Source organism: Lissotriton vulgaris, chromosome 9 (genome assembly GCF_964263255.1).
Source record: "Lissotriton vulgaris chromosome 9, aLisVul1.2, whole genome shotgun sequence".
NCBI classification, from domain to species: domain Eukaryota; kingdom Metazoa; phylum Chordata; class Amphibia; order Caudata; family Salamandridae; genus Lissotriton; species Lissotriton vulgaris.
In genome coordinates this window covers 144,101,652-144,115,277 of record NC_141697.1, presented here as the reverse complement: position 1 = coordinate 144,115,277, position 13,626 = coordinate 144,101,652, and the positions used below count along the sequence as shown (strand labels likewise).

Here is a 13,626-nt window from a genome sequence, read left to right as displayed (position 1 = left end):
ACCCAAATTCCGCGAACGGAACGGAATTTAGTGCCCAGGCCTAATGATTTTGCAGGCAGGTGCCTCTGTTTTGCTTTTATACAAAGGGATGGCCAGGGCAGAATGGCATCCCAAGGGAATGAAAACCTACACACAACATCAAAATATAATTGTCCAGGCTTATCCCTAATGCTGGTAGTGATAACTCACAAGCTAGCAATCAGCAGGTGGGGGGAGGGGAGGTAGGGGCACAATTTTTTGTACGTGAAGGAATCCTTTCCCTAAACACTCAGCAAAAATGTGGGTGAACGGTACTCTGTCTACCTATAAATGCACACTCATGGCACAAATTTAACAGATAAAGTTAGTCATGCAATCTGGGTGGGAAAGGTTATGGGCAATGTTTTTGAATACCAACAAAGTTTGGCCTTTATGTGTATTCCAGAAATGTCTGATTTCCCCACATTGACCCTACTCATGAGCCCTGTCTTCCCACACGTTTGCTAAACTTGCAGCTGCAGCGTTAGTTGAGTCACCTGGATTCCTTGATACTGATTATATCCTTTGTGGCACCGATGACAGTTTTTGCACTCCTAAATAAGGCCTTTCATTTTGAATTTTGCATATGCGAGGGTAGGTTTCCAGAATACTTACATCTTCCTCTCGGATGTGACTCAGTTTTGTGATGAACAGAGAATGCAACCCTCGTTCTGTACTTTTGGAATGCTCTGTAGTCAAGACTGGGGGACTATAAAACATAAGAAAGCTTAGAATCAGACTATGGGCCAAATGTATCAGGATTTCACACAACGAAACTCAGCAAGTTAACTTGCTTCACTGTACTGCACTGCCTCAAATGGAAAGGGCAGGAATGCACCATATTTACTAAGATATAGCGCTTTCCTGCTCTCTCGTTGCACAATGGTGCAAGGACGCCTGCATTGCAGGCAGAATCGTTTTTGTGCTCTGGGGATTGTTTTTGTGCAGACTGGTATCCCTTTCTGTACTAAAACAATCCTTAGAGGCTTTTTCCTAAGTGTGCTGCAGATTGCAGCACACTTAGAAACAGGAAACGAGGTGAAATAAGATGTTATTTACGGCACTATGAGATTAATTTCAGATCACACTGAAAAAAGAGAATGTGAAAATATTTTGTTCCTGCCTATCACATGCAGAGAGTATATACATTGCTTTATTAAAAATGGTGTCTCAGGCAATCAAGGCTGATGAAGCAGCCGAAACGCATTTTGAGTCTTCTGCTGTTTTAGCAATAGAACCGACATTTCTCACATTTCCGAGTACAGGTTGATGGGGAGGAAATGTGGATAATGCTTCAAGGTGCCAGCAGTAGCGCCCTATCATCACCAAAACAATTAGGATGCACGCCAGCAAAACCGCAAAACTTTGCTATATATATATATATATATGTATATATATATATATATATATATATATATATATATATATATATATATATATATATATATATATATATATATATATATATATATATATATATATATATACCATCAAAAACTGCCACAAAGTGAAGACGCCACACAGCGATGAGTTAAATGTCTTTTAATGAAGGTCTGTGGCAAGGCAGGGTAACAGTCATACTCGCAGTTTGTTGAATGGCCCAACGCGTTTCAAGCATGAAGCTGCTCTTGTTCACGGGCTGATCGGCAAGGGGAGGTGACCGGCAATCACTCAGGAACAGCTGAATTATACACCCATAGTCCCGCCTCAGTGGGCGTGTGCACGCACTGCATGCTGGTGCTTGAAGTTCCTGATTAGTTGTATCCACAGTGGATGCCTTCTTCCGCACTTTGATGACGCCTTCGTTTTTCCCATGTGGGTTGAGAGGTAGCTGCCAGCACCCGCAATGCCATATTTCAAAGTCCTTACACGTGGCACTCCCCGCTCCAGCGAGTTCGCAGATGCGAACCCAGGATCTGTCTGACAACAGCAGGGCGTCTTCGCGACCAGGCCGGCCGCTAAAATCCATCAAAAACTGCCACAAAGTGAAGACGCCACACAGCGATGAGTTAAATGCCTTTTAATGAAGGTCTGTGGCAAGGCAGGGTAACAGTCATACTCGCAGTTTGTTGAATGGCCCAACGCGTTTCAAGCATGAAGCTGCTCTTGTTCACGGGCTGATCGGCAAGGGGAGGTGACCGGCAATCACTCAGGAACAGCTGAATTATACACCCATAGTCCCGCCTCAGTGGGCGTGTGCACGCACTGCATGCTGGTGCTTGAAGTTCCTGATTAGTTGTATCCACAGTGGATGCCTTCTTCCTCACTTTGATAACGCCTTCGTTTTTCCCATGTGGGTTGAGAGGTAGCTGCCAGCACCCGCAATGCCATATTTCAAAGTCCTTACACGTGGCACTCCCCGCTCCAGCGAGTTCGCAGATGCGAACCCAGGATCTGTCTGACAACAGCAGGGCGTCTTCGCGACCAGGCCGGCCGCTAAAATCCATCAAAAACTGCCACAAAGTGAAGACGCCACACAGCGATGAGTTAAATGCCTTTTAATGAAGGTCTGTGGCAAGGCAGGGTAACAGTCATACTCGCAGTTTGTTGAATGGCCCAACGCGTTTCAAGCATGAAGCTGCTCTTGTTCACGGGCTGATCGGCAAGGGGAGGTGACCGGCAATCACTCAGGAACAGCTGAATTATACACCCATAGTCCCGCCTCAGTGGGCGTGTGCATGCACTGCATGCTGGTGCTTGAAGTTCCTGATTAGTTGTATCCACAGTGGATGCCTTCTTCCTCACTTTGATAACGCCTTCGTTTTTCCCATGTGGGTTGAGAGGTAGCTGCCAGCACCCGCAATGCCATATTTCAAAGTCCTTACACGTGGCACTCCCCGCTCCAGCGAGTTCGCAGATGCGAACCCAGGATCTGTCTGACAACAGCAGGGCGTCTTCGCAACCAGGCCGGCCGCTAAAATCCATCAAAAACTGCCACAAAGTGAAGACGCCACACAGCGATGAGTTAAATGCCTTTTAATGAAGGTCTGTGGCAAGGCAGGGTAACAGTCATACTCGCAGTTTGTTGAATGGCCCAACGCGTTTCAAGCATGAAGCTGCTCTTGTTCACACGCCCACTGAGGCGGGCCTATGGGTGTATAATTCAGCTGTTCCTGAGTGATTGCCGGTCACCTCCCCTTGCCGATCAGCCCGTGAACAAGAGCAGCTTCATGCTTGAAACGCGTTGGGTCATTCAACAAACTGCGAGTATGACTGTTACCCTGCCTTGCCACAGACTTTCATTAAAAGGCATTTAACTCATCGCTGTGTGGCGTCTTCACTTTGTGGCAGTCTTTGATGGATTTTAGCGGCCGGCCTGGTCACGAAGACGCCCTGCTGTTGTCAGACAGATCCTGGGTTCGCATCTGCGAACTCGCTGGAGCGGGGAGTGCCACCTGTAAGGACTTGAAATATGGCATTGCGGGTGCTGGCAGCTACCTCTCAACCCACATGGGTAAAACGAAGGCGTTATCTAAGTGAGGAAGAAGGCATCCACTGTGGATACAACTAATCAGGAACTTCAAGCACCAGCATGCAGTGCGTGCACACGCCCACTGAGGCGGGACTATGGGTGTATAATTCAGCTGTTCCTGAGTGATTGCCGGTCACCTCCCCATGCCGATCAGCCCGTGAACAAGAGCAGCTTCATGCTTGAAACGCGTTGGGCCATTCAACAAACTGCGAGTATGACTGTTACCCTGCCTTGCCACAGACCTTCATTAAAAGGCATTTAACTCATCGCTGTGTGGCGTCTTCACTTTGTGGCAGTCTTTGATGGATTTTAGCAGCCGGCCTGGTCGCGAAGACGCCCTGCTGTTGTCAGACAGATCCTGGGTTCGCATCTGCGAACTCGCTGGAGCGGGGAGTGCCACGTGTAAGGACTTGAAATATGGCATTGCGGGTGCTGGCAGCTACCTCTCAACCCACATGGGTAAAACGAAGGCGTTATCTAAGTGAGGAAGAAGGCATCCACTGTGGATACAACTAATCAGGAACTTCAAGCACCAGCATGCAGTGCGTGCACACGCCCACTGAGGCGGGACTATGGGTGTATAATTCAGCTGTTCCTGAGTGATTGCCGGTCACCTCCCCTTGCCGATCAGCCCGTGAACAAGAGCAGCTTCATGCTTGAAACGCGTTGGGCCATTCAACAAACTGCGAGTATGACTGTTACCCTGCCTTGCCACAGACCTTCATTAAAAGGCATTTAACTCATCGCTGTGTGGCGTCTTCACTTTGTGGCAGTCTTTGATGGATTTTAGCGGCCGACCTGGTCGCGAAGACGCCCTGCTGTTGTCAGACAGATCCTGGGTTCGCATCTGCGAACTCGCTGGAGCGGGGAGTGCCACGTGTAAGGACTTGAAATATGGCATTGCGGGTGCTGGCAGCTACCTCTCAACCCACATGGGTAAAACGAAGGCGTTATCTAAGTGAGGAAGAAGGCATCCACTGTGGATACAACTAATCAGGAACTTCAAGCACCAGCATGCAGTGCGTGCACACGCCCACTGAGGCGGGACTATGGGTGTATAATTCAGCTGTTCCTGAGTGATTGCCGGTCACCTCCCCTTGCCGATCAGCCCGTGAACAAGAGCAGCTTCATGCTTGAAACGCGTTGGGCCATTCAACAAACTGCGAGTATGACTGTTACCCTGCCTTGCCACAGACCTTCATTAAAAGGCATTTAACTCATCGCTGTGTGGCGTCTTCACTTTGTGGCAGTCTTTGATGGATTTTAGCGGCCGGCCTGGTCGCGAAGACGCCCTGCTGTTGTCAGACAGATCCTGGGTTCGCATCTGCGAACTCGCTGGAGCGGGGAGTGCCACGTGTAAGGACTTGAAATATGGCATTGCGGGTGCTGGCAGCTACCTCTCAACCCACATGGGTAAAACGAAGGCGTTATCTAAGTGAGAAAGAAGGCATCCACTGTGGATACAACTTATCAGGAACTTCAAGCACCAGCATGCAGTGCGTGCACACGCCCACTGAGGCGGGACTATGGGTGTATAATTCAGCTGTTCCTGAGTGATTGCCGGTCACCTCCCCTTGCCGATCAGCCCGTGAACTAGAGCAGCTTCATGCTTGAAACGCGTTGGGCCATTCAACAAACTGCGAGTATGACTGTTACCCTGCCTTGCCACAGACCTTCATTAAAAGGCATTTAACTCATCGCTGTGTGGCGTCTTCACTTTGTGGCAGTCTTTGATGGATTTTAGCGGCCGGCCTGGTCGCGAAGACGCCCTGCTGTTGTCAGACAGATCCTGGGTTCGCATCAGCGAACTCGCTGGAGCGGGGAGTGCCACGTGTAAGGACTTGAAATATGGCATTGCGGGTGCTGGCAGCTACCTCTCAACCCACATGGGTAAAACGAAGGCGTTATCTAAGTGAGGAAGAAGGCATCCACTGTGGATACAACTAATCAGGAACTTCAAGCACCAGCATGCAGTGCGTGCACACGCCCACTGAGGCGGGACTATGGGTGTATAATTCAGCTGTTCCTGAGTGATTGCCGGTCACCTCCCCTTGCCGATCAGCCCGTGAACAAGAGCAGCTTCATGCTTGAAACGCGTTGGGCCATTCAACAAACTGCGAGTATGACTGTTACCCTGCCTTGCCACAGACCTTCATTAAAAGGCATTTAACTCATCGCTGTGTGGCGTCTTCACTTTGTGGCAGTCTTTGATGGATTTTAGCGGCCGGCCTGGTCGCGAAGACGCCCTGCTGTTGTCAGACAGATCCTGGGTTCGCATCTGCGAACTCGCTGGAGCGGGGAGTGCCACGTGTAAGGACTTGAAATATGGCATTGCGGGTGCTGGCAGCTACCTCTCAACCCACATGGGTAAAACGAAGGCGTTATCTAAGTGAGGAAGAAGGCATCCACTGTGGATACAACTTATCAGGAACTTCAAGCACCAGCATGCAGTGCGTGCACACGCCCACTGAGGCGGGACTATGGGTGTATAATTCAGCTGTTCCTGAGTGATTGCCGGTCACCTCCCCTTGCCGATCAGCCCGTGAACTAGAGCAGCTTCATGCTTGAAACGCGTTGGGCCATTCAACAAACTGCGAGTATGACTGTTACCCTGCCTTGCCACAGACCTTCATTAAAAGGCATTTAACTCATCGCTGTGTGGCGTCTTCACTTTGTGGCAGTCTTTGATGGATTTTAGCGGCCGGCCTGGTCGCGAAGACGCCCTGCTGTTGTCAGACAGATCCTGGGTTCGCATCAGCGAACTCGCTGGAGCGGGGAGTGCCACGTGTAAGGACTTGAAATATGGCATTGCGGGTGCTGGCAGCTACCTCTCAACCCACATGGGTAAAACGAAGGCGTTATCTAAGTGAGGAAGAAGGCATCCACTGTGGATACAACTAATCAGGAACTTCAAGCACCAGCATGCAGTGCGTGCACACACCCACTGAGGCGGGACTATGGGTGTATAATTCAGCTGTTCCTGAGTGATTGCCGGTCACCTCCCCTTGCCGATCAGCCCGTGAACAAGAGCAGCTTCATGCTTGAAACGCGTTGGGCCATTCAACAAACTGCGAGTATGACTGTTACCCTGCCTTGCCACAGACCTTCATTAAAAGGCATTTAACTCATCGCTGTGTGGCGTCTTCACTTTGTGGCAGTCTTTGATGGATATATATATATATATATATATATATATATATATATATATATATATATATATATATATACACATGAAGTGGGATCAAGATAAATACATATTACACACACATTTAGTCACGGGAAGGTTTAAGTCCTTTGTACAGAATTAAACGATCTTGAGTATAGCACGGAGCCTGGGGTTCGGACCTGGGTCTCAGGAATCCAAAGGCGAACAACTTGAGCCGCTAGGCCACATCTCCTGTACACATCTCCGGAAAAGTTGTACCTTTTCCACCCGTTATTTGACGGGCAGCCCAGTCAGAACTTTCATCTAAATATTCAAAATGGCAGTGATCTTCCTTAGTACTAAGCACACGCCTTTTTTGGTAGTTGAGCATAAAAGTTGGTGAACTAGGCTCGAGGAGTTCTCGTGGGAAGTTACTATTAGTAGAGTTTAAGGCATATCCATCGAATTCTTTGTGATTGCAAAATGTCAGCAATGTTTGGCAAGCAAGAGTTATCATATCGGAGTAGAACTGCAACTTTTTGCAGCCGGCCTGCCTTAGGTAATTAGACCTGAGCCACACCTCCAGTTCTAATGTTGCAGGCAGTCTGCCTTCAATGTTTTTAAAGACTACTGACAGTGATGTAGCATGGATGACATGGACCCTAATGCAAGCAAGGAAAATATGCCCCCTTGCACACTCACTGAATAGCACAATAAAGACATTATTGAAGTGTAGTGCGCCTCACCGCTCTGAGCCCTGGTGCCGCTGTACCCACTGCACTCCTGATAGCTGTGCCCTTGACCGCTAATGAATAAACCTGGAATGGATGCACATTTTCTATCCAAAGAATGTTTCCCCTTTAGTGGGAGTAATACAGACGCCATGTTGTCTGACGGTGAGAATGTGCCATGTTGTTTTTGACGATTTAGAGGAAAGGTCAAGGGTACCACCCTCCCTCAAGCACTAGTGTTCTAGAACACTGATAACTTCAGGGTTCCAGCTTCAAGAACCAACCATTTACAGTGATAACTAGAGACAGGAGAAGCTCTCTCTCTCCCACCACACAACCATCTGGTAATAATGATGGTTACAGAAGTGAGCAGGAGCAGTTAGAAGAGTGGTTAGGGCCATGGCCCTTGGCCGTTGATCAGGAGACATAACTCAACAGAGGTGTCAAAGAGTACTTGCAGTTGGTGCGATGGCAGCTAGTGCCATTGCTTAGATGTCATGACACCAACCATACCCTTACGTCTTCTTTCCCTACAGAAAATGTGGATTTATAAATCAGCCATAAGGAATGATGAGGAGCTTCCCCAAGTGGCTGACCAGTTTAAGCACCTTCACTAGTTCCTGCAGGAAGCAGAGACTACATTCAGGGAAGAGAGCTTCCGACTCAAACACCAACACTGTCAGGAGGAAGAGAAATCACCTTTGCTTCTGTTGCCCAGACATTCACGAGGAACTTGTTTCAAAGACCTCATATCTCACTCTTTATGAGTGAGACTCACACATTTTAAGGTTAGGTCGAGCTGTCCTTTACAGCAGGCAAAATATCACCTGCCGGGTAGCGCTTGGTCCTCCTCTCTAAAGACACCTTTGTTCAGAGCGCTGCGTTGTGCATTAGACTCCTGCAAGCTACAGACGCTTATGGGAATCACATCTCTTTGCAGCCCTCCTGACAGAACCTCCCCGTGTGATGGGCTCCCCGGAGTACTGCTGCACTGCTTTTGTCAGTCATTTATTTGCCTTAGTAAATTGGCATCAATTTTCTATTCGTTTTGTTTGTTTTAAAATGTAACTGATGTCATCCTCCATGTTGTCAATAATGTCAAAGTAGGTGTGACATCACTTCTGGTGGTGTCATCAACTGGGCTAATTAGTTCTCACACTTAAGAATTTAAAAAATTTAGAGCTTTGTTGTATGGGGTAAGGGAAATGTCTCGATGGAAATCTTCAGAAATTCAAGTTTGTGTGCCATTACATATACCCTTAAGGCTCAAATGACAATGTTACTGATTTATTTTAAAAAATTGCGGTAAATCTTGAGATTTGAAATGTTTATTATTTCATAGGTTCCAGTTATTGCCGTCTCGACAACTGGGGGTGGAGCAAGAGCAATGACAGCCCTCTACGGTACGTTGTCAGGACTACAGAAGCTGAATCTCTTGGACGCGGTATCCTACATCACTGGTGCTTCCGGGTCTACTTGGTAAGGGCACTTCGGGATCCATATTGGCACTGGAGTGATTTTATGAAATGTGCAGACATACAACATACATGTCCCTGTTATCTAGAATATCTATAACATAGCTAGATACTTTTTGTTTACTGTTTGTTGGAAGCATTGTAAATTGAGCATCCCTTGAGTGTATCCTCCTATGAGGGTTTTTGTAGGAATGATGAAATTATCTTAGCGGTTGTGGTTTTTGAGATACATACGATAGTGGCTGTTGTTATTGTAAATGTTCACTTTGCTCGGGGAATCATTTTATGAATACTTTAGAACTACTTCTCCATCGAGGTCATCGTTCAGGTCATTATTGCCCTCATCATGTCCCGAATTGACCATGCTAACTCTCACTATCTTTGGCTTTCCCAAGGGCTTGAGTCAGAAACTCCATCTGGTCCAAAACCAAGCAGCTAGATTGGTCTGGTGTCAGCCTAGATTTCGCCACACCAAACCTCTGCTGGTGAAATTACTTTGACTCCTTGTCTCTCAGAGAACCTTTTTCAAAACTGGGTGTATAGTTTTTAAATGTTGATACAGCAAAAGCCCAATTTTTGTGACCTCCAGAATCCGGAATTATATCCCGAAGTTCAGTTTTCGGTCTGCGCTCCAACATTTATTAGCAGTCCCTAAAATTTAACAAGAAGAAACTGGATGGAACTAGGTTTGCCATGCTTGCTCCTGGTGTCTGGAATTCTCCTCCCCTAACATCAGAGCCACAATATCCTGTACGAGCTTTTTTAGTTAAAAATATGCCTGTTCAGACAGGTGTACAAGTACGTTTTTTGTGTCTCCTTGTTTTTCTAGCGCCATGAGGCATTTATGGTGTACGTGCGCTTTATAAATATGCTGTAACATATCATAGACGCAATAGTTTGGCTGAATAAATTGCAGTGAAACACTGAGGGGCATATTACCAACAACTAGCGATAATTATCGCTATGTTGGTTTAGCGGCGATATTTTTATCGCCGAGCTGCGGCGATTTTTATCGCTTAGGAACTAGGGGGCATATTACCAAGCAATAGCGATAATTATCGCTATTGCTTGGTTAGAGACAAAAATATATCGCCGACCTGCGGCGATTTTTATCGCAGATAAACCTTGGTATTACCAAGGTTTATCGCAAATGCGATAAAAATCGTCCGCAATGCATGAATATCGCTGAAAAGTCAGCAATATTCATGCTTTACCGAGCTAATGCTCTTAGCCATGTTATCCACCTCCCATTGGATAACATGGCTAAGAACTGCTCAGGGCAGGTGTTAGCTTTTGGAGATATTCGCGCTCAGCGCGAATATCTCCAAAAGTTGGTAATAGGAGATAGCGATGTTAGCGACTGTTTCCAGTCGCTAACTTCTTGGCACGCCCACTTTGCAAGTCATTAGTGATAAATATCTCTGACATGCAAAGCGGGGCCCAAGATGGTCGCTATCTCCTACTAGCTGTCGCTGACTGGTGTTAGCGACAGCTAGGTAATAGGGTGATAATTTTATCTCCGCTTTCTTGGCTTTTAAAGCCAAAAAAGCGGAGATAAACCCCCTTGATAATATGCCCCTATGTTCCCTGGAGTGTGCAACATTCTTTCTTGTTTGAAAAAAAAATAAATATATATATATATATATCAGGGTCAACGGTTCTGTGCGCTTTCATTCACGGTATCGGGAATTAAACGTTCAAGAACTAGAAATAGAGAAAGGCTGTGTATCAAGGAACCTGCACATGATGGTGCCATGATAATGATTCAAAAGGCATAGTTGTTTTAAATGTTTCAGTGCCCAGATAGGTGGATGCACAGTCCTTATCTATTTTATGAGATGGTTCCCTGGATGTAACCGCACGTCACGTAAGGCGAACCGCCCGTCATTTTCTGTGTAAGGTGTTGGTGTATTGATTCGCACAAAATATATATGTTACAGATACAGACTAACAACTGATACAAGATTGAATTTTACCCAAATTTGAGGTCCATGTGTAGCACCTCCTCAGTTATCCCAGTTCTAAAGACAACAGCAATGAAGCCCCTGAGGTCCTCAAGGGCGGGATGATTCTTGCACTGCATAGAAAGCTATTCAGAGTCACTTATATTTTGGGTATTTTTCCAACCTTAAATGTATTTATAATACCAGAGTAATTCTTTTCTTTTCAGGACTATGTCAAAGTTATATCAAGACGCTAATTGGTCAAAGAAGGATCTGGCTGGCCCAATCAGTGATGCTCGGAAACATATGACAAAGAGCAAGACAAGTGCATTGTCCTGGGATCGTCTGAAATATTATTACAAACAGATGGACGAGAGGTCAAAAATGGGTCACCCGTCTTCTTTTACTGATCTCTGGGGGCTCATCATTGAAAACATGTTTTATGACGGAGTAAGTACCCTTATTATCCCCAATATAGAGGGCTTTTATCCAGATAAATTAACCTAAAACTGAAAAGTTGTAAGAGGAACAAACCTGCATATTACTGAGTAGAGGGAGGGTCAGGTGGTAAGTCAAAAAGTCTGGAGGTCTTAAGTGCAAAGTTGGGGGCTTATTGATGACCCGGTTTGTGTCAGTCTTGCTCAATATGACGTGGTGCAAGAGCAAATCAAACTTTGAGTCAGAATTTTTGAATCCAGGCAAAGCCACTTTGAGTAGTTCTGGGCGGCTTCAAAAATATGGAGTAACGCGGCGCAAATCGCTGCATTGGGTAACTCTGCCTTGGGAAGGCATTCAATGGGCCTTGCGTGGGTGTTCCCACCCAACTCTCATGGATTTTAATGCATCCGCAGATTTAGAACTTGTAAACCTGCGGATGCCTCAAAATCTTACACCTTCCCAGCGGAGGCGTAACAAGGAGAATTATCCCTATTTCTCCTCATTTCTTCCACCCATGATTGGGATATTCCTCACAGAATTGTTTTGGTGCTGGAAGGTATCCTTCCTCCACAAAAACAATGCTGCATGTAATGCAGGCGCCCTTTGGCCATGGTGCAATGCTGGCTGTGTTGGTGCAAGGCAAACCATTGTAGGTCAGCACGTGGGAAAGGACAGGGCTGTATTGTATTCCATTACATTCCTTGTAACGCAAAAATGAGCCCCTAGGTGTTCTGACACAGGACGGCATCCGTGTTTTCTATTCCATACTAATCATTCAGTTTTTTGGCTTTTGTATGCTGGTAGTACTTTTCTTTCGGCCTGAAATGCTGGTGCTAATAATTAAATAATTCATGCACAAAATAATCTGTGCTGATGTAATAAATGACAAATATGCATGTTGTAAGGGGTTATTTTCACTCTGGCATATGAAATGTAGGTCGTTGCCTTGCTATCTCCATTAATACAAGAAGACAACATACCTTTTATTTGGTGTAAGGGAGCAAGAGAGGGAAGGAAGTGAAAGGAAAAGGGTGTCTCAAACTGTATCAGTTATAAACCAGTTATCAAAGATATGTAGTGTCCAGGCGATCTTTGGATAGACTTCTCAGGTGAATGCCTAAGGTATTTACATCACCATGTGACAAAAATGAACACACATTTCAAGCACTTTTGGACCGCAGGAGGGAGGCGGATGGGAGAAGGTAGACTAGAGGCTGCTCTGCCTTCCCACTAATTCCCTAAATCATCAGCCACTCCTCAGATATTTCCAGTCCAACTCTATCGTCCTGCAACTCTAGTTGCGTATTTTGCCATCAACCACAGACGTCTATTTTTTATCCAGCCCTGTATTTACAATCCATGTGTTTGTCTCTTCTCATTGTTCCATTTCCTGTGTAGGAGAATCACACTACACTCTCAGACCAGCAGAAGGCGCTGAATGTGGGTCAGAATCCGCTGCCCCTCTATCTGGCAATGAACGTGAAAGATGTGGAAAAAAGCACAGTGGAATTTAAAGGTACAGTCAGAAAACTGGATTGAGTACTTGTAGCAAGGCTTACAGGTGTTTAGAAATGATGGATCACCTATGATGAAGTGCTCATGTACAACTGGATTATTACCAAATAAACTGTAGTCCAGTATTCCCTGAGGCATGATGATGTTTAATCAAGAAAAACTAAAAACTGAAATTGTTATTATGCCCAACGTTATGACCTGCAAAGGAATGTGAAATTCCTGCCAAAAGAAGCTAATGTGAGAATCATAAAGAAATCATATGGAGCCAGGGGTTATGGTTAAAACATCTGGGGCTATCTCTTATATCTTCCTTTGGAAACCTGAGAAACTTAGAAAAGGTGAACCTTTTAAGTGACCTGAAATATTCCCGCCACTAGTGAAAATACCCTGGGGCAGATTTACAAACCCCTTGCGACACTTTTATGGCACTGTTGCTTCACTTTTGTGATGCAGCGGCGGTGTAAACCATGCGCCACGTTGCAACTGATTTACAATGTGATGCATCTAGGCAGATGCGTCACGTTGTAAAGCCCTGCGCCACATGAAACCTGCGTCAGATTTCATGGGGGACGTTCTGTCGCAGGGTGGCCGTTCCCTCGCTGGAAAGCCCCGTAAAACTGACGCAGTGAAATCTACAAGATTTCATAGAGTCATTTTTACGACGCTGCTGCGTCAAATCCTTACGCTTGCTTGAAGCAGGCATAAGGAGTGACACACCACGTTAAGTATGGCCGGCCCCTGTCCATTGAAGGAGTTGCGTCGCGCTTGCGACCCGACTCCAGCAATGCGCCGTCCGTACGCCACAAGATGCGTCACGCATCTGCCCCTCCTTGCACCATGGTGCGCCGCATTGTAAATGCCACGCATCCGTGGTGGCGCAAGGGGGGGG

The 13,626-nt window shown here is 46.2% G+C and overlaps 1 protein-coding gene across 2 annotated transcripts in view; it reads left to right on the top strand.

Moving 5' to 3' along the window:
• Positions 1 to 13,626, top strand: part of LOC147689747 (cytosolic phospholipase A2 delta-like) — a 164,854-nt gene that overhangs the window by 123,301 nt on the left and 27,927 nt on the right. For both annotated transcript variants that reach the window (XM_086937227.1, XM_086937226.1), the window contains 3 exons: positions 8,709 to 8,845; positions 11,012 to 11,234; positions 12,621 to 12,738. In XM_086937227.1, the coding sequence (XP_086793353.1) occupies positions 8,709 to 8,845; positions 11,012 to 11,234; positions 12,621 to 12,738 (478 nt within the window). The remainder of the gene's footprint in view (positions 1 to 8,708; positions 8,846 to 11,011; positions 11,235 to 12,620; positions 12,739 to 13,626) is intronic.